The following is a 26,558-nucleotide window of genomic DNA, read 5'->3' on the forward strand; positions in this document are numbered from 1 at the left end:
TTAATCCAGTTAGATCCGTTTAATGACAACAGCGAGGAAAAGATTTTCCGCTGGAAATATTATCCCTACAACCCAAACAAACAGCCCCTAGATATCTATCACTCACGGCTTATCCTAGAAAACACGTTGAGATAGTGCGCATAACGCACCTCGCGTATCCAAAAGGTGATCCCATGTTTTTGGAGAAGAAAGAGGAGAATTGAATCAGAGAGAGGAGGGGGGGAAAGTTTTCTGTGAAATGGGGAACGCACAATCGCCTTCCGCAGACCCTCGATTTGATTCTGCCACTAGGTAATCTCACCCCTCTTATCTCTTTTTTATCCGCTCCTCTTTCTATATCTCACCCCTCTTTTCTCTCTTTCTCTTAGAGCATTCACAAAGAAAGAGCTCGACGATCTCAAATCCCTTTTCCTTTCCCTCGCTGCTCAATCCCAAAGCAATGGCCAATACATCTCTCTCTCAATCTTCCAGGTCTGATTCTTCTCTCTCTTCCCTTAACCCATTTTCCTCTCTTTTTTTTTCTATATTTTCCATTTTTTCGATTCGTTTCGAAAAGTTCTACAGTCACCGTACCAAATAAAACCCTAACCCTAATTTACTTACCCTACTATCATCTCTATTGTACCCGTTGATATGACGCAGACCAAAAATCACGAAAATTGGATGATTCTATATAGACCTATTCTGATTTGTTGCTCTTAGTTTGAAATTCTATGAGGCGATGCTTCATGATATGCTTGCATTATGCGCAGTTTTTCTTTACCAATTAAAAGAACTGATTTTTCATGTAATTCTGAAATTTAATCTTTATGTTGTTTTGCTCATATGTTAATTTTCCAGGCATATTATGCAATTCACGGGCCTCTTGGTGTTAGGATGTTTGATTTGGTTACTCAGAAGCGGAATGATCATAAGCTTACATTTGAGGATCTCGTAATCGCCAAAGTAAGCTTTTTGGGCCATTTTTTTTTTTTTTTTTGCAATAATTCAGCACACAAACCGTCAAAATGGATTCGGCTCTTGTAGAGCTTGTTGAGACAATTCCGACTTTCTAAAGATTTTCGACAAGGGTGGGATTGTCTGAAGCTTTTAGTGTTTCTAATTTTTAATTGAGCATGTTGATGTCAAAGTAGTAAGGTTGAATTAGGACTGGTTTATAATTAAAAATAAGGGATTTGCTAGAGACCATTGCAGAAGTAATTTCGCAGACCGTCTGAGGTGGCTTCTCCCATGCATCAGGCAGTCCGAGAAATGCCTTCTGCGATGGTCCTTAGCAAATCCCTAAAAATAATTTATAATAAGAAGTCATATTTCTTTTTGTTCAAAACAGAAGAAGTTATATTTATAGAGGAGATCTGCGTTAGTTTTCATTTGAAACTTTCTATTTTTGTTTTGAAAGAATTCTAATTTGTTTATGTAGTTTTCTGTAGAAACTTTCTATTTTTGTTTTGAGAGAGTTCTAGCTTGTTATGATTATTTTACAATTGTTTTAAAGTTGGCAAGTGTCTAGGATTAGGAGTCCTTACTTTGTGAAGGTTTTAGAGTTTAAGGGCAAGTATATGGTCTATGGTCTATGTAAGGTGTCTTTGGATTGGTTTTGTAAGTATCACAAAAATTAAAATTTATGCAAGTAAATATTCAAAAATAAAATAAAATTTGTGCATATAGTGTTTCCTTTTCATTTTTGTTTTCTCTATGAGACAACACCATCCATATCTTGCTCTCCTTGTAATTTATTGAGGTATGTGCTTGGTTTCATATCGGGTTGGATTTAGCCATTTAGGTATGAACTTTGCTATTGTTATTCTATTTGTACTGCACCATAATTGATATGAGAGTAAGTTTGATCTTTGGACTTATATTGGGTAACATGACTGAGAAATCGTGGTCGTGAAATATTTGGTAGAAGCTGAGGGAATATCAATCAATGTTTTTAAATCTTAATGCCATGAAAATACAAGCAGATACTTTGACGAGAAAAATAGATCAAGTTATGCTCGAGATTTAACATTTGCTACAAAGATTGGTTGGGGTTACATTGATGGAGGCTGACAATCTTTTAGAGAATTTCACTAATCAAATGGAAGGTGTTTAAGGTGGAACTCAATCCCCAACCCAACCAAAGGTGAAAATAAGGTTCCATTTGTCAGAAATCAGCATTGGGGAATTTTGGGGAACCGAAATCAATATGCCAAAATGGAGGATGAAGCCCGCGATGAAGAAGCGGAGTTCAACTTCTTCCAACATGCTACTGAAGATGAAGAAAATTATGAGGAATTGTCTAATGGAATCTGTGATCCAGAGGCAGATGACTTCCAATTTTATGGGGTTTCCAATTTTGATGAATATTACTATTAATAGGAGGACCTACAGGGAGATTTCAACCATCCAATTTATGATGAAAACATTGATGAATCCATGGAAGAGGATGAAGACTATACCAATGCTGGAGGAGTCACGTCAGGAACTTTGCTGTTTACATATGCTTTCAATAATGTAGGGTTGCACGAATCAATGTTTTTCAATGGAGTTCTTTTGAACACAGTTCATATTGAGCATATGAATTCCTATCAAGAAGATGATAGGCTATGTTGCATTACTATGGATGCGAGTGTTGGAATCCGACACGGGTATCGAGTTTCAGATTTGGCAAACCTCAAAAAGAAGGATTCGTGGATTCACCAAAAAATTTTGATCAATTCTATTTTTTTTACATAATAATATGTTGAAAATTTTAATAGGTAAAGTAGACATAATATTTTATTTCCATTTAAGAAATTTACTATTAGGATGGGTAAAACTCAAACATGCGGTAATTGTAAATTTGTAGTAGTGGTATTCAGGAAAAAAACAGATAAAAGAGATCTAGAAGTGTCTCAAAGAATCCTGAATATTGGAATCGAGACATGTCCGACACGGATTCTTCGCCCATTTAGACATGGATGATAGGTTTCCTTAGAGAGCATTTGATCCACAGTTTCTGAAGCATGTGTGCATGATTTATGAAGAAATGTATGAAGCTCTACTCTAAATACCTCATTTAGTGGAGAGGTTTCCACAATATTTTTCTTTCGAAACTTGAGGACAATATGATAGGCTTATCAGTTCATCTAATGCCAGATCAATAGGGAGGAAAACTAGCTCTTGTGGCTCTGATACCAAAATGATGCTGAACTAGGGGAGACCACCATGGCTTAACATTTTCGATGGGATGAAAATCCAATCAAATTCGATCAATCTAGGATTTGGATGTATATTTCTATTTTATGACCAGATCTAGTCGTTGAATTTAAGATCAATATTGCTCTACTCAGGAGAGTCCAAAACAAAAATACTTAATCCATGGATTTAAGATCAAGTTGAGCATTGAGCAATAAATCCGACATAAGTGTTTTTGCGTCTTTGAGAACAATGTCTGGTGGAAATAGTCACAAATTTAGCTGACATTTTCAAAACTATCACGATATTTTGAGATGTTTTGATACGATGACATAATCCCAAAATTTTCCTGAGATTTGAAAAATCATTGAGATATCTTCATATTTTATTTTTTTACTGTGGAAATATCAAGAAAATATTGCGATAAATTTGTGATATTATTTGTCCTAATTTTTTTCTTAAATTTAATATTTTTATATATAATTTATTTTTCAATTTTTTTCTATATAAACCCAAAATTAACAAAAAATTTAAAATATCCTGAGATCCACCCTTCCCTAGAAATTCCTGAGAAAATATTTTTGACTATGCTCTTGGGATCCTCATACATGAAAGCCTCCTCCTTTTCTGGTGCAACCGAAGAACATCTGTTCTACAATTCGGGGAAGTTCTTAACCACCACCAGAGAAGCCTTGAGAATGTTTTACGTGTTTCTCATGTAAAAACAAAATTCTACATTTTGTGGAGTCAAAAACAACTTATTGAGATGTTGTTGGGAGGTCAGCTACAGTGGGAAGTATGGGGTTTCTACCATACCAGTTTTCCAGTTGTCTTCAATGAGAAATTGAGCATTGAATTCCAGAGAGGAATAATGTTGTGGGCAGCAAGAGAGAGAAGAGCTGCGTGGGTTAACTGGTTACCGTCCCCACTAAATAGTAGGAGGCGACTGGGGAAAAGGTAGGGGGTGGATTTATCAATACCCCCTATTATTACCATTAATATGTTACTATCATACATTTTGCTTATTTTATTCAAATGTTTTTATTGATATTATTAAGTTTCAAGTCAACTCGGATTCAGCCCCCTCGGGTTCAAGTTGGGTTCATGTTTTTAAACCTTGTTCAGCATAATAATTGGAACTTGTTTTTTTAAAACTTCAGCTATCAAACCCTACAATGACCATCTCATTATTTCTTTTTAAATGTCTCCTTGTCCCATATTTAGTTTTCATTCACTATATGTAGGGAATATATGAGAAAGGAACTCGAGATGACATTGAGCAATTCATCTACCAGTTACTGGATGCTACTGGGGATGGAATACTGGGAAGGTACATTCCAAATCCTTGGTTGTTTCTAATCCTTAAGTAAGGTAATTGTTGCTTCCATCTTTGGCTCTCTTGTTAATTTTGATAATTGGTATTATCTGATTTATATTCTGTAGCAAAGGTTGACGAATGAGCTGCTGATCTAGATATTGCTTTATTGCTATTTTCAAAGGTTGATTCTGTTTCAATCTACATAATATTTGTGGTTTGAACCTGCAAAAACCAAATTATGAAGGTAGTCATAGTTTCCATCCTGCTTTCTTTGTTGGTTACAGTAAAAATCTTTTTTCTACTATTGATGTTCTATTTGAATGATGCTACAATTTTGAGCTCCAACTAGCTGGTTATTTGTAGGTGGAAATTGATGGTGCAGTTTTTAAAGTATGGTTCTAACATTAGTGTTCAACTGTGTGCCATACTTATAGAGCTGAATATGAATAGATGGCCCCAATCGGACATATTGAGTGACAGTTTTCTGATAGGAAACTTATTAGAATGGAATTTGAAATATTTAATTTGTATAAGCTAGCAATATGACCATATTTCATTGCATTACATGAAAAATCCAAATGTTCTAGTTTAAAGGCTACATGGTTATGGTCACTGAATCTGCTGTGGGATATGTATCTCATCATGTTATGCTACAGTTCTTGACGCTTGCATCCTTTCACTTGCACGTGTGATGTGACCATAATTTTAATGTTGAACCTCGAACACTATAAATATGTACATGTGACTAGCATTTTTGGGGACAAGTGGATCAAGTGAGGAACTTAAAGATGCATTGTTAGGTGGTTTGAAGTGGTGACAGGTCTCAACGTTAATTTAGCACTTCGATGGGGTGAATGTGGAGGAGAATGTACTTTCTTCCCTTGCAAACTTGGGTGGTCTTTTCCTAGTATTTTCTTCTTTTATTTTACTTTAATATGGTATCAGAGCACTGATCTGGTATTTGAATCGCCTTCCTCCCTTCTTCTTTTCCCCTTTCCTTTAGATTCATCAATTGGAAATTTGTTTTGTGCTGATTGAACCAAGAGATCTACGTTTTTTCCATTGATTATGTACCTATGAGGTTTTTTGTGATTCCGTGCCTTGGTGTGTGATACTGAAGTGATTCCTTTTCTGGTGATAAATCAACAAGGAACTTTGACCTAGATGTCTGGGTGCTTTCCTATTCAAGGAAATAAGTGTTGTTGCCTCATTTCTTTGTTCAGTTCCTGATTTGTAAGTTGGTAGCACGAGGGAAAGTAGACCTACCCTGCCGGCCTACCAACATTATGGAGATGGTAGGGATGCAGCTTACTTCTATGAAGTTCAGTGGGTCCAATCATCTTATATGGGCTAAGCTTATAAAAGTTGTGCTAGGTGCAAGAGGGCAATTAAAATTTTGATTGAGGAACGTTGATGCTGGACGATCGAATGAACGGATAATACTTCGCTTTGATACCAAATCTGTTGTAGGACGATCGGATGAACAGTTATTACTTCGCTCTGATACCAAATCCGATTCAAGAAGACTGCGATTGCATTTAGATGTGCGCAGACACAAGCTGGGAAGTTGCAGATTTATGCCGGGATCGTGTATCTTGTTGTGATGGAGAGTGAAGCTGGGAAGTTGCAGATTTATGCCGGGATCGTGTATCTTGTTGTGATGGAGAGTGAGTGAATGGATGGGTGAAAATTAAGGGTTTAGGTCATAAAATAGGTGATTAGAGTGGGGAAATATTTCTACGAGGTTTAGAATAGGTTTGGAGTGGTGCAGACGTATATTGGGAAGCTGTCGAAGTAGCTTATAGCAGCTACTTCCATGGGAGTTTGCTCTGTCTGGCTTTGGTCCATTGCAGGAAATCTCAATTGCTCTCCCTCTTGATTCTTATTTGCGATGTTACCACAAGATACGTCACAAAAGAGTGAGTGGGTGGCTCGGTGCTCTGTTACTTATTATGTCTTATGTGGATGAGCAAGCCTGGCCACATTCTAATCTCCAGAAAGGTCTACAGATGGACAAAGTGCATACAGAAGACTAGGATGGAATCTTGTGTTTTTAGGATCAAGTTTCCCCCCAAAGGGATTGATGGTGGCTAGCTTCAGAAGACTATTTACCAGTAATACATGTATGCAGAGAGTTGTAAAACCAAGTGCCGGTCATTGTTGTTGGACTGTAAATGCCTTTTTTGTGCCTTTGTTCATCGTTCACATCCAATTGGTGGGCCCATGTAGCCCTTGCCCAGCTCTTGTATCCTAAACTAAAGCAGTGGAGCTATTTGACGTACATTGTTTACCATTTATATTGTTTTTTGTATTATTAATCGGAATCTACCTTCTGGTCAGATCCATCTTACTCAGTTTCCTTGTTTTAAGATGTTTTTTTTTTTTCTTTTTAATCTCAGTTATGCAAAACTGCTGCTTAAAATTTTATCACCTCAAGTTGTAAAACTCTTGAGGAGATCTCAGAAAAATATTTAAGTTGTGGGATGTGCAGAGAAGATGGGCTTTATTACTTTCTTGATGGCACTTTAATCCTCATTATGTGCTGTATTTGAAAGTGACATCACATTATTACTAAATGATGTAGCACCGATGGGCATACCTATATGTAGATACACAAGTTCATATTCTCTGTATATCATCGACAAAAACTGCCAACGAAGACACTTTCACGTTTCAATTACCATTAATTGTGATTAAATTTAACCCCAGAGGAATTTCTTTTTCATTTTATAATTTATGTGGAAGGTTACACAACCACTTGACCAATATTACCATTGCACCCATCATTTCTAGCTAGCCGGTCTTGTTACCATGAACTGAAAGAAATCCATGTTTGTTTTTATCTGGGATTGATTGTACGTGTTTCTAGTATTTTATTTGTGCCGTTGATCTTTTATTCATGCTGCCAGATTCTTGTTCTGAGCCTATCTATTAAAATGTTGACATGGTGAATTGCTTCCCTTCACATACTTCTATTTATACAGTATTCTGGTTATGCTGGAACTATGTCTTCTTAAATCATATAAATAGAATTTTATATAAATAATTCGTTGCCGTATGTTATGGACTCACTTTGAATATTTGGTCTTTTAATAATTGAAGAGTGAATATAGTTTTATGTGTCTAATTTTTGTATTAAGCTATAGTTTGAAAGTTGAGGCTACCTTGGGTGTGCAATTAGATTGCAAGTTTACACCCAAATTGCACCCACAATACAATTAGATCGCATACTCAAACAACCCCCATAACTGTTTATTCCTTTGCCTTTTTATGATGACTATAAAATAATTTGCCAGGTCTGATCTGGAAGCTGTTTCAACTGCAATAATTGAAGCTGTTTTTTCTCCAAATGCTACCGAACCTGGATTTAGTTCACATCAGGACATCATTCTCATATTTCTTAATGCTGCCACCTTTTCAAAGGCAGTTGAAGGATGTGCTGAAAATAGCATGTCTTTTGAGGACTTTAAAAGTTGGTGTAGCCTACTTCCATCTGTGAGGAAGTTTCTTGGAAGCTTGTTGATCCCACCTGGTCCAGGTTTTTACTAATTTTGATTCAGTTTTCTACAATGGCATGCATTTACTGGGTAATTTATTGTCAACAAATTTGTCAAAAATTTAACACTTAAATTCTGGATATCTAGTCAGGATTGGATCAAATGAATGCTACTTTAGCGTGATGATTCTGCAACAATTTTGACTGGAAATTGTCTAATTACATGTATATTCCAATACTACTAATTGATTCTTATGTTAATAGCTAATTATTTTTTAACTGCTGAAAATGGAAATAGATTATGTTCTGGTCTTATGTATTGCTTGATTCCAATCCTTAGGTTATCGCTTTTGGGATAAACTATCTATTTGTGACATTGATACCAATCACCAAATTCTTTGTGATGCATGTCAGTAAATCATCAGAAATGTTTAGAAGTGTTATATTTAATGTCCTTAAAAAATGGATTGGAGACAGTATATTAGTGTGTGTGTGGAAAGGCGTAGTTTCTAGACATTGCATGATTACCATTTTACTAGCTAGGAATTCTGGTTGATAAGCATTTTGCTGAAAACATTTACCAAGTTCTGTTTTTTGAGTATCCTTTTAAATTGAGATGATTGCTGACTGTCCCATTCTCAGTTATCTGAAGCTGTTTTGCCCATCTTCTCACTGGTTTTCTTCATGCATCGCCAAATGGCTCTTTTGGAACATTTTCATGGCAAACGATTATAAGGTAGCTTACGATCAAGTGCCAATAGGTTTGTGCCAATTCTTTTTTAATGTATTGTGAACACTTGTGTAGGGAGATCGGGCTTTCAAGTACCTCACCTACTGTATTCAGAAGATTTAAGTTCTGATTTGCTAATTATGAAGAAAGAATTTGCTTGGCATATAGGAGGAGCCCTTTCTCAACAGGAGTTGGAGGAATGGAAACTTTTGTACCATAGTGGAGTCAATGGTCTAAGCTTCAACACCTTTTTGGGCTGTATATCGTGAGTATATATGCTTTCAGAAGTTGCAATGTAGTAATTTAAATCTTGTTACTGCTAAACTAGAGGAAGAGAATCGAGAAAGGCCAGTGAATTTTCCAGCAAATTATGTAAAAGTGGTGCTACAAAATGCATCATATGCCTAGCTATCATTGATCTGCGAAGAACTTTTTATTAAGCCACTATGTTTGAAATTTAAAGTTGTTTTACTTTCTTTTTTTTCTGAAATAAACATCCGTCCTAAGAAATTGATTTCACCCTTATTCCTATTATTAGCAAAATTGAATTAAATTTTAGGAAATGGGACCACAGTTCACCCTTAGTCTTAATTTTTAGGAAAAAGGGCCGCAGTTCCCAGTGAGTTTTGGATGTTGAGTACCATGAACACCACAAATCTGATGTAGGGCTGGTACCAACAGTTCACTAAAGTAACTCGGATAGTAATTTGATGCAGGATATCCAACTGAAACAGTCTCTCTGTACCTTTAGGCTTGAATCTGGGTTGAATAGACTGAGGGATTGGGCTGGATTTATTAGGTTTATGACTGATGTGGAAGATTTTAAAGGTACAAAACTATGGTTGCTGCAGGTTGTACAGTGGATTGTTGTGGACGTAGCAGTTTGTAAATGTTGTTACAGACAGTCAACCAGAAATAAAAGATACTGATTTAGAGATATTGGTCAGGGGCTCAGGGCAATCCAATGGTTTCAGTTTTAAGTAAGAAAGGGCGATGAATTTTCAAAGGTCTGAAATAGATTACGTTTATGGGAAAGGAACGTCTGAAATGTAGGACTCTCAATTCATCGACAAGCTGGATAAATATGTAATAAACCAGATAAGAAACTGAATTGGGTCTAGAAAAAATTCTGTTAAAAGATGTAATAGGTGTCAAGGATGTGGAGACAGGTGGCAATGATATGTTGACAGGTGACAAAGGGGATTGGACAGTTGGCAAGGAGGTGTTGGCAGATGGCAAGGATTGGAAAAGTATTTGTAGACAAGGGTGATTGGACAGTTGGCAAGGAGGTGTTGGCAGGTGGCAAGGATTGGAAAAGTATTTGTAACGGGGTTTTGGGATTGGTTTGTATTCAGTTGAATGATTGGTGGCTTTATGAGAGATATATGGGTGAACTAAGTTTGGTGCGGGGACTTTTAGGATGTAAACTAGCCGTAAATGTTGATCATGGTTTTAAATTTCCCCGAAACGACTGAAATGTGTCCATTTCCATCCCACCGAAATGAAATCTTTGATTTCCTTTTGCGACATTATTTCTCCAAAAATTTGACTGAAATTCCCTAAATTTGACCAAAATTTCCAAATTCGGTCAAAATTCAACCGAAATGGTTTGAACGACTAAAAAAAAATATGTAACCGCATCTTGTCCATGAGATATTATTTGCATTTCATTTCATTTTATTAATGTGAGAATGAAATTTTGCAGGCAACATCATTGAACTGCACAACTAGGTAACCGCATCTTGTCCATGAGATGTCATGGGATCAATAATACCTCGTAGCTCTATGTGGTATTGACTATTATAAAAACTCCACAAAGGATGTATTTTAATCCCATGTACAAAATCGCACAAGGTCTCAAAAGTCAAAACAATTACAATATGCATATGACGATGATTCCGGATCTTAAAGAGGGCTTTTGGCTAGGTTTAGAGGTGTGCATATGTATGCTAGGAAGGTGTAACATTAGTTTTTGGGCAAAACGAAAGGGAAGTATAAGGTATGGATTTTTTTTTTCTTTTGAAGGATGTTTCTAAGGTAGGATTTTTTTTTTATTTTTATTTTTATTAATATAATGGGTGTTTTGGGTGCTTCGCGTAGAAGATAGGTATACCCACGGTGTTGGTGGTGGTTAAGCTTTTGGAGTAATTGGTTGTTTCACATGGTATCAGAGCTACATGTTATGGGTTCAAAACTCACAACTCCTTGAAATTAAAATTCAACGTGTAAGGCCAACCCAAAAAAAGAAGGGCCACACGTGAGGGTGAGTGTTGAAGTATAAATGAGTAAATAACACCAACTCCAACAGCTTAAGCTTTTGGAGTAATTGGTTGTTTCATAAAGGGTTAAGTAGAGGTGGGTGTATGATGTATGGGGGTATGGAGAAGTAGGCGCAACGCTTGGAGAGGTAGGGATGGGTAGAAAAAGGCAAGAGATAGTCAAGAGAGGATTTAGGTAAGAGTAACGGAGGTTTGGGGTTCTTGAAAATGTGGTTTATAAGGAAAAACCAAGAAAAAGGAGAGAGAAAATTAGTAGAAATGATAGATAACAGTAATAAGAAGTCATCTACTTATCTCAAGGCTTCACACTATAAGTTTATTTGGCACCTCACCAGAGAAATCCTTGGCATCTCACCGAAGATGAGATTGAATTTCTTCCGGCCGGCCAAAGAGAGCTGATGTGGAGAGCATCCTGAATCTGATTTTGCAAAAGAAGAAGAAGAAGAAGAAGAAGAATAAAATGAAGAGAAGGAAGATAATGAGAGAATACTGAGATGCAGTTTAATTTACTTTGAGTTCAACACGTGGGCCTATCCATTTCATGTGTTGGGTTTAGAGGAGGAGTTTTAAGCCATAGGGATATGGTTTTAGTTGCTCTGAGAGTCTAAAGATAACAATAGTTTAGTTATTTCAAAAGTAGATTATATTTAGGAGGGCTCTATCTTTAGGAGTTGTAAATTTTAAGAGAGGAGACATGTTTGGTCATAAGTTTACTTTTGGGTCATTTGTTTTACAAGTTGAAATTAAATGATGGGCCCCTCTTAGTGTTTGGTCATACAATATCAATGAATTTTAGTGGAGGTGAAACGCCCATTGGGTGTTGGGCTGTAGGAACGTGAGTTGGGTTTTCTTAGGGTTTCCATAAGGGGTTTCTTGTTGGGCTTAAACATGGATAGGCTTGAAACTCTTGGGCAGTTAGGATCTTGTGTAGGTTTCAGGGTTTCAAGTTTGGAGATTAGTCAGGTTTAGGTCTAGAGACTTGAGAAGTATAAAAGTTCATTTCAATGCAACTCTTGATAGTTTTTCCATTTAGTGGTTTTTGCTCCTTGCCCTTAGTTAAACGAGTGGCTTTTTTGGCTTTTTTCTGTTTTTTAATTGGAAGAAATTAGTCAAAAAATGAGGAATTTGATTAGTATTGAATCTTATCTATCTATCTATATATATATTGAAATTATCTTTCCTGCATCAAACACCTCAACATTAGTTCTTGATGGGGAATAACATATTCATATGCCATAATCATGACTTCCCTATTGATATGCTGTTGGGTTGCATGGATTCGGATTTGTGTGTTGGGATCCGACACAGAGTTGAGGTGTCGGATTCGGCAAAGAGGTCATATTCGGCAAACACCCAAAAGTAGGATTCATGGATTCGGTAATTTTTAAATAAAATAAATTTTAAAAATTAAAAATTAAAATTATATATATATATATATATATATATATATATAGAGAGAGAGAGAGAGAGAGAGAGAGAGAGAGAGAGAGAGAGAGAGAGAGAGAGAGAGAGAGAGAGAGAGAAAAGTGTAGCTACACCGATGCCTTAGAATACAGTGGACCCCACATTGTTTCGGTGTTGTAAACCATTCATTTGATGGGCCCTCACATAGATACGGTGTGCCCAAAAAATCAGCTCCGTAGGATCATCCCAACCCTACGATTTGTTGAGGCAAAAATGGACGTGTAAAATCCTTCACAAATCTGTCCATTTTTGCTTCCACAGTTTGAACGGTTGGGATCATCCAATGGAGCTGATTTTTTGGGCACACCCTATCAATGTGAGGGCGTATCAAATGAATGGTTTGGATCACCCAAACAATGTGGGCCCACTGTATTTTAAGCCGTCGGTGTTGCTAAGTTAGCTACACGTATGTGTAGCTTCACTTAACTCTCACACACACACACACACACACACACACACACACACACACACACACACACACATATATATATATATATATATATATATATATATAAAATTGGAGGATGAAGGGTTGAGGCGTTGCAGTTTTTATTAAGAGAGTCGGAGAAGGAAGGAAGGGGGGCGATGTTCTAGGGTCGAGGCGCTAGGGTTTTAGTCGTGCTTTCATATAACAAAAAGTTAGAGGAAACACGTTTAAAGGGAAAATATACCAGATTCACATTTTAAAAGAGACAATGATGAGTCAGATTCACCAAAAAAAGAAGAAGATTTGTGCAGGACACGGCTACGAAAAGAATCCAGGTGTGTCCCACGTGAATCCATGTCCGATTCGCGTGTGGAGAGAAGTCGACACGGTCTGGCATAAGGGGGCAAAGAATCCATGCAACACAGAAATGCAGTGATTTGCCACACAAAACGAAAACGAGAAACAACTGCTGTATGTCACCTATCACATGGTGTTATAGGAGTTTCGTATTTTGGCATCTTTCTGTACTATTCCCATAGAGCTAAATTTTCTCCGTTTCGGTTTCTCCATTGCTTTAATGATTTTTGCTTAGCATCTGAATGGTGTTCAATTCATCTACAGAGTTGAGGATGGACCAACAGTGCTTCTTATCAAAGATAAGGAAGGTTTCATATATGGAGGCTATGCCTCTCACCCTTGGGAAAAGCATAGTGATTTCTATGGGGATATGAAGTCTTTTCTTTTTCAGTTATATCCACGAGTATCAATATTCCGACCTACAGGGGCAAATAGCAATTTGCAATGGGTAACTTTTTACTTGTCATTTAATTTTGGAATGCAAATCTTCTTTCTAATGCTTTTACTCAGATGTGATCCCTGTGCCTGGTCTATAGTTCCATTTGATACCTTGTAGCAGCCAATGTAATGTTTCTAGATCCATTCTAGAATGGTTTTGTTAGGACCCATCAGACATAATCACATTGCTTACATAAACTGGTTGATTTCTATGTAGAGGAGTTTCTTTGTCTCCATCTATCTAAATTTTTGAAGCTCTTTATCTGTACATGATTCCAAACTATATTTGTTTGTAGCTGTTAATAATTTGAAGTAGCACACTCCACAATTAAATTCTTACATAGATGGTTGGGATGTACTTGTTCATTATTAAGGGGATATATGTTACATATCATCCCAGATACAATTTTTAGAACTTAGAACTTTCAGGAGTGGTTAGGGTTACACAGTAATCAGTTAAAGATGTGATGATGAAATTTTGACTAGGTGGCTAATGGATACTTAGAAGCTACATTGCATTTATATGTAAATGACATTTTTCTGTTCTCCATGGGCGTTCTTAAGAACCTATGAACCTGAACTATTTGAGTACAATTTATGTTGATACCAAGCTAACCAAGTGATGGGGACATCAACGCCTTAGGTTAGTTGTTAAGTGTACTTTTAGTTTTCCGTGTAAGCCCTTAACTGTCCTAAAGTCTTAAACCCATTAGGAGTGTAGGATTCTCCCTAAATTAGGTATTGTCCTGTATCACCAAGTGACAGTAAATTGGATAAGGAGTCTTCAGATTTTTATGTTTACAGTTAAAGTCGCTGCAATCAAGTTATGACTCAAAGTCTGAGTACGTGGTACAACTTAGAAATTTGAAAATGAGGCAATTTCTAGCAGTTAGACCTGGTATTATAAAATGCCTAGTAAATTACTCGACACATGCAATATTTAAGTTCATATTTATTTGGTCCAACGTTCTCATAGACGGATAAATATATATGTTTGGATGAGTTTTCTATTTAACAAAATCAAACCTGCAAGAGGAGGGCTAGAATTCTAGAATGGGCTTTGTTGGAAGTTACACCTTGATTTGAAGTACTAGAATTAGACATCTGTCGGAGAATATTCTTTTCCAATGACTTGTTTTAGAAACAGAGAGACTTGACAGTTTAAATGATACAATTCCATTCTGCTGTGGGTTTCAGGAACTCAGGACATGATCTCTCTTATAAAAAAATGGAATTCTGTGGACATGTACTGTCCCTTGGATCTTAAGGAGTGTCCTAAATTGTGTTTCTATCAGCAAGGTTTCAAGTTTCGGTTTCTGCATGCATTTAAGATGAATCTTTTGGTGTAAATCCTATAAAATCACTAAAATCTATGAACACATATGCAAATGATGGACATTTAATATGAAACTTTAAGAAGTGCTAGAGTAGTCACAAATACATACTAAAAAACCATCACATAGCAAAAAACTTACCAATAACTGTTTAACAACATCTAACACAAGGTGACATGCGTTGTCGCTCATGTCTGATGATTCAGTACATACCACATTTCACATTTAATTCGTATATAAAAATCTATACATAATACATACACCACATTTCATATGCAATTTATATAAATATAATTATGTAACACATTTTGGTGGAGTATAATTATGAAGAAGCTGTAGTAGGTGGGATATCAGGTGGACCGTAATAGGTGGGATATTGGATGTGTGCACTTAGCATAATTAGTGGCAAGAGAAGCACCTCCTTGCTTAATTTCATTCTCTTTCCTTCGACCTCAAAAACTTGTGTGGTATTCCCCACCTTAGAATAAGTGACTGCATACCAAATCTCCTTTGTGATTCTTAGAAAGAGGTACCCATTACAGATCCCGGGTTGCATAGTGTAAGGGCCAAGACATAATGATGAAATTTCTAGCATCCCATTTATCATAATTGGGATCGTTAGTGTCTGGTTTAGAGGCTTTTCCATTCAAGAAACCCAATTTTCCTTTACTTTTGATGAGCACTATGGCAGACCGTGACCAGGCAAGGTAGTTATTGCCATTGAGCTGTATATTTTTGATCTGCAAGGTAGGATTATCATTATGGGTGCTAACAATACCCACTTCTCTACCACTTGGATTGTTCACAGCATGACCGACATCCTTTTTGGACAGTTCGTAGGAACACTATATTGAATCATAACTGCACAGGAAAGAAATGGTAGTTACATTTTTTATTCATGTAAAAATGTAATTACATATATGTCCGTTCTAACAAATTGACTATGGATAACATAATCCACAGCCAAATCCCCCTGCCTGTCTTAGTGATTTGAATATGTGACTTTCGTCTCTTCCACTTCTTTGCATGTATAATACATACCTTCCTGTCTATGTTCCCTTTATGGTCTCATGTCAAGATCTTATCTTATGTTATCCAACAGAAAGCTTCCATTTGTTGAGAGAGAGAGAGAGAGAGAGAGAGAGAGAGAGAGAGAGAGAGAGAGAGAGAGAGGAGTTCCTACTCCCTAGAATAGATAACTTATATACTCCCTAGGCTTAAAATACAGTGGGACCACATTATTTGGGTGATCAAAAGCATTCATTTGATGGGCCCTCACATAGATAGGGTGTGCCCAAAAAAATCAGCTCCATAGGATCATCCCAACCCTTCGATTTGTGGAGGGAAAAATGGACAGATTTGTGAAGGTTTATACCCATCGATTTTTACCTCCACAAATCGAAGGGTTGGGATGATCATATGGAGCTGATTTTTTGTGAGCAGCTGCTCACAAGAAATGGGTTGTGACTTGTGAGCAGTTGCTCAGATAGCTTATCTGCGCATGGATTTTTAAAACAAGGGTGGGCCCACATTTTGGGGGTGAGGGGGTGATCCTAAGCATTTATTTGGAAGGCCCCATCATGGATGGGGTGTGTACCAAAAATCAGCTCCATTGGATCATCTTAGGGTGTCCATTTGTGGAGGGAAAAATGGACAGATACTGTTTGTCCACAAATCTGCCCATTTTTTCCCTCCACAATTGAAAGGGTTAGGATGATCCAATGGAGCTGATTTTTGGTACACACCCCATCCATGATGGGGCCTTCCAAATGAACGCTTAGGATCACCCCCAAAATGTGGGCCCACCCTTGTTTTTAAAAATCCACGCTCAGATAAACTATCTGCCCTATCTGAGCAGCTGCTCACAAACCATTTCCTCATATATATATATATATATATATATATATATATATATATAGAGGAAAGTGAAGCTACACCGCCGGTGTAGCTAACTTAGCTACACCGCCGGCTTAAAATACAATGGGCCCACATTGTTTTGGTGATCCAAAACATTCATTTGATAGGCCCTCACATTGATAGGGTGTGCCCCAAAAATCAGCTAGGTAGGATCATCCCAACCCTACGATTTGTGGAGGCAAAAATGAACGTGTAAAAACCTTCACAAATCTGTCCATTTTTGCCTCCACAGTTTGAAGGGTTGGGATGATCCTACCTAGCTGATTTTTTGGGCACACCCTATCAATGTAAGGGCCTATCAAATGAATGGTTTGGATCACCAAAACAATGTGGGCCCATTGTATTTTAAGCCGGCGGTGTAGCTAAGTTAGCTACAGCAGCGGTGTAGCTTCACTTTCCTCATATATATATATATATATATATATATATATATATATATATATATATATATATATAGAGAGAGAGAGAGAGAGAGAGAGAGAGAGAGAGAGAATAGTGTTCCTGTGCAGCTTCTCAGATAGCTTATCTGAGGAGTTGCTTCAAAAACTCATGTGGCCCACATTTTTGGGGGATCCAAAGCATTCATTTGAAAGGCCCTTCGATGGATAGGGTGTGTACAAAAAATCAGCCCTATAGGATCATCCTAACCCAATCAAAGGTGGAGGGGAAAATGGACAGACACTGTTTCTGACCATTTTTGCATGGTTAGGATGATCCTAAAGGGCTCATTTTTGGTACACACCTATCCATGGAAGGGCCTTTCAAATGAATGCTTTGGATCACCCCAAATATGTGGGGCCACATAAGTTTTTTGAAGCAACTGCTCAGCTGCGCAGGAACTGTGTAGCAAAAGTACTCAAACACATGGGAGCCACACACACACATATATATATATATATATATATATTATATATATATATATATATACAAGGAAGCAGGATTCTTCCCTGGGAGCCTTCGATTCCCGTTTTGATTCCCGCTCTGGCAACCTTGAGTAGGATTCTTCCCTGGGAGCCTTCGATTCCCGCTTTCGATTCCCGTTTTGATTCCCGCTCTGGCAACCATATATATATATATATATGGAGACATTGTTCGTGAGCTTGAGCTCATATAAGCTTATATGAGCTAGAGTGCTCAAACACATGGGACCCACATTTTTGTGGTGATCCGAACCATTCATTTGCAAGGCCCCATCATAGATAGGGTGTGTAGCAAAAATCAGGCCCATTGGATCATCCTAACCCCTCCAAAAGTGGAGGGCAAAAATGGACAGATTTGTTGACAAACAGTGTCTGTCCATTTTTCCCTCCACTTTTGGATGGGTAAGGATGATCGTATGGACTTGATTTTTGGTACACACACTATCTATATAAAGGCCTTCCAAATGAATGCTTTGGATCACCCCAAAAGATGTGGGACCCATGTGTTTGTGGCACTCTAACTGATATAAGCTATATGAGCAGAAACTCACGAACAGTTCCCCCCCCCCCACACACACACATATATATATATATGGGGCGAGGTTTCTGAGGTATCGCTCAGCCTGAGCAACCCACTAAAATATACCATGTCCCATGTTGTTTGACTCGTCCAACCCATTCATTCTATAGCACCTCACACAGATAGGGTGTTCCTAACAAACCATCTCCATACCATAATCTTAACCATTCGATCTATAGGAGCCTAATTTCTAGCCATCCATTTTAAACCTCCACAAATCATAACCATAGCCTATAATCCTAACCATAACCATAATCCTACCTATAACCTACAGAATGAATGGGTTGGATGAGTCAATCAACTGTGCGAGATGGTGTATTTAGAGGGCTGCTCAGGCTGCGCGATATCTCAGAAACCTTTTCCTATATATATATATATATATATATATATATATATATATATATATATATAGCCATCCATTTTAAACCTCCACAAATCATAACCATAGCCTATAATCCTAACCATAACCATAATCCTACCTATAACCTACAGAATGAAAACGGTTTCTACACAAGTGTAGATAAGTTATCTACACACTAGCTTAAAATACAGTGGAGGCCGACATTGTTTGGGTGATCTAAACCATTCATTTGACTGGCCCTCACATAGATAGGGTGTCCACAAAAAATCAGCTCCATAGGATCATCCTAACCCTTCGAACTGTGGAGGCAAAAAATGGACAGCTTTGTGAAGGTTTATACACGTCCATTTTACCTTCACAAATCGTAGGGTTGGGATGATCCTATGGAGCTGATTTTTTGTGGACACCCTATCTATGTGAGGGCCAATCAAATGAATGGTTTGGATCACCCAAACAATATGCCCTCCACTGTATTTTAAGCTAGTGTGTAGAGAACTTATCTACACTTGTGTGTAGAAACCGTGGGGGCCCACTAGCTTAAAATACAGGTGTGTGATATATATATATATATATATATATATATATATATATATATATATATATATATGAGGAAAGGGTTCCTATATATATATATATATATATATATATATATATATATATATATATATATGAGGAAAGGGTTCCTGCACACGTGTGCAAGTAAGCTTACTTGCACACGAGTGCAGAAACAGGTTGGGGGCCCATATTTTTTGGGGGTCCAAAGCATTCACTTGGAAGACCCTTCCATGTGTGGCCCAAAAATCAGCCCCATTGGATTATCCTAACCCTGTCATTTGTGGAGGGGAAAATGGGCAGAAACATGGACACACAGTGTCTGTCCATCCCCCCCCCCCCACTTTTGATTGGGTTAGGACAATCCAATGGGGCTAATTTTTGGGCCACACCTTATCCATGGAAGGGCCTTCCAAATGAATGGTTTTGATCCCCACAAAAATGTGACACCCACCGTGTTTCTGCACTCGTGTGCAGGTAACTTACCCGCACACGTTTGCAGGAACACCCTTCTCTCTCTCTCTCTCTCTCTCTATATATATATATATATATATATATATATATATATATATATATAGGAAAAAGTGATTGTGAGCGGCCCCTCATATAAGCTTATATGAGGCGACCGCTAAAAACATGGCGGGCCCACATTTCTGGGGTGATCCGAACCGGTCATTTGATAGGCCCTGACATAGATAAGGGGTGCCCAAAAAATCAGCTCCATAGGATCATCCCAACCTTTAGAACTATGGAGGTGAAAGAGGGGAAAATGGGTGGGTATAAATTTGCCCACTTACCCGTCCAATTTCCCCTCTTTCACCTCAACAGTACGAAGGGTTGGGATGATCCTATGGAGCTGAGTTTTTGGGCACCCCCTATGTCAGGGCCTATCAAATGACCGGTTTGGATCACCCAAAAAATGTGGGCCTACCATGTTTTTAGCGGTCACCTCATATAAGCTTATATGAGGGGCCGCTCACAATCACTTTCCCCATATATATATATATATATATATATATATATATATATGAGAAAAGAGTTTCTGCGCTAGAGCGCAAACGACGTTTCCCATTGGCCGTATAAGTGGGTCCCTTATTTAATGCTTTTACAAATATAACTTTCAAAAAAGACAATCGAGCCCCTGATGGTTATACAAAGCACAAAAGTATTTACAGTCGAGTCCTCCTTCCTATCATAAAGAAATAGAAAATGGGTTTTAACTTTTCTTCCTCAAAATCAGTTGAAAACCCTAGATCTGAAGAATCCTAGAGATTGTCTTCAACCCTAGATCTGTGTTGGTGCTTCCCCTTCGTCATCTCTACGCTCTTTCTCTCTTCCCTTCCCCTCGTGATTGTAGCACCTACCTGGTTCTCATCTCATCAAATTATTACTTTTAGTGTCTGCATGTTTGGATACATACATTTTAGAAACCAGGTTTTAGTTTGCATTGGAGGTGATTTGCATCAGTCTTTCCTACAAGCTTACATGTAAGTAGGATTCACCTGGGTTGTTAAAATCATTCAGTAGGCAATTAACATCAGATGCCAAATGAAATCACAGAGAATTCTCAAAGTTCAAAATGAATAGGCATTGATTCTGTGTCGAGTAATCAGTTTTGGACTGAAAATTACTTCTCAAAGTCCAAAACGAACAATGCCTAATCTGGAAAAGAACTCGTCCAAGGTATGGCTGAGTCGACTTGGGCATGTCTGTAATTGACATGGGGCTTTTTATTGAAGAGGTAGAATGAGAGATGAAGAAGGGGGAGCACGAACCAGACGGGGTCTTCTGCAATTTAGGGTTTTTTCCTTCGACGAGAGGAGAGGCGATTTAGGGTTTTTCGCAAAAGACTTTGGAAACCGTCTTCGTATAAGAGGGGGGACTTGTCTGTCCTTTTTTTTGTCTACGTATAAGAGGCAAGGACTCGACTGTCTTTTTGATGAAAATTTAACTTCAAGCGTTAAATAAGGGACCCACTTATACAGCAAATGGGAAACGTCGTTTGTGCTCGAGTGCATATATCCCATCTGCGCTCGAGCGCAGAAACTCCTCTCTCTCTCTCTCTATATATATATATATATATATATATATATATATATAGAGAGAGAGAGAGAGAGAGAGAGAGAGAGAGAGAGAGAGAGAGGAGTTTCTGCGCTCGAGCACAGATGTATATATATTAGGAAAAGGTTTCTAAGCTCGAGCTCAGCTTGAGCTAGAGCTCAGAAACCACTACTCCCGTAGTTGGTTGAGTCATCCAACCCATCTAGTTTATAGGTTATGCTTAGGTTATGATTATGGTTATGGTTAGGGTTATGATTTGTGGAGGTTTAGAATGGATGGCTAGAGATTATGGTCCTATAGATCGGATGGTTAGGATTATGTTATGGAGCTGGTTTGTTAGGAACACCCTATCTATGTGAGGTAGTATAAAATGAATGGATTGGATGAGTAAAACTACTATGGGAGATGGTGTATTCTAAGCTCTAGCTCAGCCTGAGCTAGAGCTCTAAAACCACGGCCTCTCTCTCTCTCTCTCTCTCTCTATATATATATATATATATATATATATATATATATATATATATAGAGGAAATGGTTTGTGAGCAGCTGCTCAGATATGCTTATCTGAGCAGAGCTCACAAACCATGGGGGGGCCACATTTTTGGGGAGATCCAAAGCATTCATTTGGAAGGCCCTTCCATGGATAGGGTGTGTACGAATAATCAGCCCTATAGGATCATCCTAACCCAATCAAAAGTGGAGGGGAAAATGGGCAAACACCGTGTGTCCATCTTTCTGCCCATTTTCCCTCCACAAATGGCAGGGTTAGGATGATCCTATAGGGCTGATTTTTGGTACACACCCTATTCATGGAAGGGCCTTCCAAATGAATGCTTTGGACCCCCCCCAAAAATGTGCCCCCCTCTATGGTTTGTGAGCTGTGCTCACAAACCATTTTCTCATATATATATATAACTCTGTTACTTTATCTGAATGTTTTCATTTCCTTACACACACACATATTTTTTTTTGAAAGGTAGCAGAAATATTATTAAAAAGAAGAGAGGGGACAAGATGTCCCAGTACAAAGGTGTTTTAAGCTATACAGCAGATCAACGCAGGGTCATAGCCTCTGAAAATATTACAATGATAGACATTAAGATGACACCCTCTTTTGCCAGCGTGTCTGCCGATGAGTTGGCAGTTCTGTCTGCTGATGAGTTGGTAGTTCTCCTACGATGTGTGAGTGGGGCGAATGGCCCTTACAAGGTCCCGGATTTCATCAAGGATATTATGTAATCTCCATGGCCCTCCACCGTTATTGGTCGCCCATGCTAAGACATTAGAGGAATCCCCCTCCACCATTAAAGGCCCAAAGTTATGAGAGAAGTACCATCTGAGTCCGAAAAGCAGACCCCTAGCCTCGGCTTCGTTCGAGTCGCAAATCCCTGCGGGTCCGGAATATGACATTATAGTTCTCCCAGATGAATCGCGAATCAAACCCCCAAAACCAGCAGGTCCAGGGTTGCCTTGGGAACTGCCGTCAAAATTAAGTTTTAGCCATCCCTCCCCCGGTGCAACCCATATCGGTGTTATCTCCCTCCGAGGTAGCCTTTCGTGCGCCATCACATGCCAGTTTTGCAATGCCAGACCAGTAGAGTATGGAATGCTTCCGTTCGCCTTTGCCCAGGAGATAAGGGCTAATCTGATTTCCAGAGTAATGTGCCTCCAATGCCTCGCCTTGTCATTGAAGATGCGGTTGTTCCGTTCCTTCCAAATGTACCAAGTAATGGCCATCGGAAGAGGTTTCCATAATGCTTCACCTATGCAATGTTGGAAGGCCCCTCCCCAATTAAGCAATACATCGGATATTCGTGCCTGCAAAACCCATTGAACTCCAAAAGCCCGGAAAATAGCATTCCATAATCTGGTTGAGAAAGAGCAGTGAATGAACATATCATACACACACACACATATCCTTGTTACTTTTTGTGAATGTTGGGTATCGGTTGTACCTCTGCTAGAGTACCACATATCTGTAGCTGTGAAATGCTGAAAATTCACTCATACGTGCATAGGACGTCTCTGTACATGCATTGATACATTTGGGCAAGTATGCACATATCATACACACATACAGACATGCACATGCATGTTACTTAATTAACATTCCTCTGATAGCAGAAGAAAGACATCATTTGATATCAGATTCCTTGTATTGGTAGTGTGCTGTGAATTTCAGTTCAGAGAGCATCCCTAATGGCATTGGTTTTGGAGGACGAGTGAATCACTTTGGACTTTTCCTATCTTCAAGCTTTGATCAGGGACACTCATTTATATGCACCACTTTTGACAGCCCTTGTCTCTCTAAGGCAAACAGAATATATCCCGAAGTCATAGAGTGTTGGGGAGTTAAGGCAAAAGGACGGCAACACGGAATGGCAGACCCTGTCAAAGGTACTGTTTTGGAGAGGTTCAAAGAGGACCGCCATATGCTTAATATGGTGGGGCTTGCAAATTCTAGTGAGTGAGAGTACGGTGAGTTCCTTGTCTTGGGAAGGTGATTGCATCAATCTTTGGCTCCTAATATTTTTATTTTTGTTAAGCGCATTGTTTATTTTGATTGTTACTCAAGTCATTGAATGCAGGTGGCCTATAGGCTGTTCATCACAAATCCAGGCAGTGACCAAACCATCCTGTCGGCATTCCAAAGTATTATGTAGGAAGTAGTCATAAGACACCATTCTACTGTTTTCTCTAGAGGTACTCTTTTTCCTTTCATCTACTGAATCCTATATTTATCACTGATTTAGTCACTTTAGGCCAAGCGTTTGTAGTTGGCTATGTTCAGAACCATTTCAAGAAATGAGAAAACAATCGTGGTCACTGCTGTAAGCGGACTATGTTGTACTTTGGAACCTCTGTATGTTACAAAACACTGTAAATTTTATGAATGGAAATGAAAGATATGTCAACCGTTTGTATTCCAGCGCAACTGTTAGAAAATCCAATGGTAAGGAACGTAAATTTCTATGCTGTTAATAGTGGCCACACTGTTTCAAGAAAAGAAACACATTATCAGTTATCTTCCATATGGATTACAAACATCTTTCTTTAAACTCTAGCTAGGGGAGTAACAAAAGCAATTATTTGCTAAACTGAGGAAGTTTGCAGAGTTTTTTCTTTTTCTTTTGTCAAAGAGTCTCACTCTGCTAATCTACGTTTTCAATTTTTTTTTTTTTTTTGAATGATTACGGTTTCATCATCCACAAAGCTCAAGTTAAATTATGTGTCTTATTATGCACTTGTCTGCTACGTATTTACTGAAAAGCTAAATTACATCAGTAGCTCTATTTCATGTTCTCTTAAAAACCATAAAGGCTATTATTAATAGTAAATTGGTAGCAACACCATACACTTTAGTACATAAGCATTATTTAGTACACTAACTTAGCAACTTAAATAATCCAGAAAGTTGAAAACAAATAAGATAATGAACGATAAACTGGTGGAGTGGTGGGGAATATCTATCAAACAAAGGTGCGCAAATACATCAGTGATTTGAGATCACAAAGGGCTACACATGAGCTTCTGTGGAGCAGCAGAACAACCTATGGTCGAGGAAATTCTAAAATGGCAATAGAGGAAGAGCCTTAGGGCGTCTTCGACAAGGCTTCTAATTCTCTCCTGCAAAATCGTGGACATTTTGCTGCCATCCTCATACTATGCACCTTGAAAACTGGCGGAAAACATTTTAATAATGGTTGCGGAACATGCCTTTATTATTCAAACCATTGAGACTACATTCTGTTCTTATCAGCTTATCTTTCTTTTCAGTACTGTTTGTAAATGCAGATAGAACAGCAATCTTATTAATCGGTTGGATGGGAGGTGAAATTATTGAAATTTTGGGAAAATATTAAATAATAAATAAAAATGAGATTTTTGGGTGAAATTCCTTAAGTTTAGGACTTCGTCCCAAATTTCAGGAAAATTGGTAATGTTTTGGGTATACTCGATTTCGATTTCGGTTGAAACCATGCTAGAGACTAGTAAATGTTCTTTGTTGATATCTTTAACACTCTGCCAGCCAGTAATGGAATCTAGAGATATTATACTTCCTATGGAGTTTGGTTACTGGTGCATTTTGTCTCTGAAGAAGAGATTATGTCCAACTGGCAACAATATGGATGTGCTACTTGCTAGCACGGTTTTGACAAGGTGCTTGATCTGGTTTCTCACTAGAAATGGGATGTCCATTAAGACACCAATGGCATAAGAAACATGAAGAGTTGTCCCAGTAATCCATTTGATGAGGTGTAGAGGGTCCAGTTGCCATCCGATGAAGCACCAAAGATCTTGACGCATCAAACAGTTCTCATTCAAACAAAATCCAAATACCTATGACAGGGTGGATGGGTAGGTTCTCAATCCAAACAATAAAAAAATGATTCTTAGAAATGAGTAAACATGATTCTGAATAGAATAAGAATTGATTCCGACTTCCGGAATGAGAATCACGGGAAAGGCCGAACATTTGTTTGTCGTTGGCTTATGTTCAAAACCATTTAAAGAAAACAGAAAACAATCGTACTTACTGCTGTAAGCGAGCTATGTTGTACTTGGATCCTCTGTATGTTACAAATCACTGTAAATCTATGAATGGAAATGAAAGATATGTCAACCTTTTGTATTCCAGCGCAACTGTAAGAAAATCTGATTGTATGGAATGTAGATTTCTATGCTGTTAATAGCGTCCACACTTTTCAAGCTCCTATTAACATCGTAAGCGTAGGGAGCTCCTCTAAAGAATGAGATTAAAATGCATCACAATTATCTTCTCGAGTGAGAGATGTCAAGAAAAGAAACACATTGTTTCAATTATCATTCACCTGGATTACAAACATCTCTCTCTCTCTCTCTCTCTCTCTCTCTCTCTCTCTCTCTCTCTCTCTCTCTCTCTCTCTCTCTCGCATGCGCGCGCACGAAGAAACGGACTGATGAGAATCTACGACTCCGGGTAGCTCAGCAGAATCTCACCAAATCTCATCATTTACTAGTGAAAATAAGAAAAAACAGAAACAGGCTTGGTGGGTGTCTTTGCTGAACTTCCTTTTCAGCATTTTTTACCATTCTCATTCTCTGCACCTAGAAAACTGGCTGAAACTATTTTAATAATAGTTTCCGAACACGCCTTCAATGTTCAAATCATTGAGACTACATTA

General features: G+C 38.1%; 1 protein-coding gene across 7 annotated transcripts; it reads left to right on the plus strand.

Annotated features, from left to right (window-relative positions):
* The first annotated feature begins 17 nt into the window (after positions 1 to 17).
* On the plus strand, positions 18 to 24,322 carry LOC143877483 (TLD-domain containing nucleolar protein). 7 transcript variants are annotated; one of them, XM_077379543.1, is made up of 9 exons: positions 24 to 291; positions 369 to 471; positions 841 to 945; positions 4,404 to 4,489; positions 7,774 to 8,015; positions 8,779 to 8,968; positions 13,495 to 13,678; positions 23,559 to 23,893; positions 23,993 to 24,322. In XM_077379543.1, the coding sequence occupies exons 1-8, from the start codon at positions 239 to 241 to the stop codon at positions 23,862 to 23,864; spliced, it is 1,269 nt and encodes a 422-aa protein (XP_077235658.1). In that variant the 5' UTR covers positions 24 to 238; the 3' UTR covers positions 23,865 to 23,893; positions 23,993 to 24,322. The 7 variants fall into 7 exon arrangements, with proteins under 7 accessions (XP_077235661.1, XP_077235658.1, XP_077235656.1 ...); XM_077379541.1 differs by having other exon boundaries at positions 23,559 to 23,871; positions 23,969 to 24,322; XM_077379540.1 differs by having other exon boundaries at positions 25 to 291; positions 23,982 to 24,322.
* Positions 24,323 to 26,558: the final 2,236 nt, after the last annotated feature.

This window comes from Tasmannia lanceolata, unplaced genomic scaffold (assembly GCF_043159265.1).
Source record: "Tasmannia lanceolata isolate RefF3 unplaced genomic scaffold, GAP_Taslan_0.1 ptg000005l, whole genome shotgun sequence".
Lineage (NCBI taxonomy): Eukaryota > Viridiplantae > Streptophyta > Magnoliopsida > Canellales > Winteraceae > Tasmannia > Tasmannia lanceolata.

Excerpts from the sequence above, each read along its gene's own strand:
- LOC143877483 (XM_077379543.1), top strand. The coding sequence starts at position 239 with ATGGGGAACGCACAATCGCCTTCCGCAGACCCTCGATTTGATTCTGCC. Across the intron at positions 292-368 it reads CGATTTGATTCTGCCACTAG|AGCATTCACAAAGAAAGAGC; the intron begins GTAATCTCACCC and ends TCTTTCTCTTAG. Across the intron at positions 472-840 it reads TCTCTCTCTCAATCTTCCAG|GCATATTATGCAATTCACGG; the intron begins GTCTGATTCTTC and ends TTAATTTTCCAG.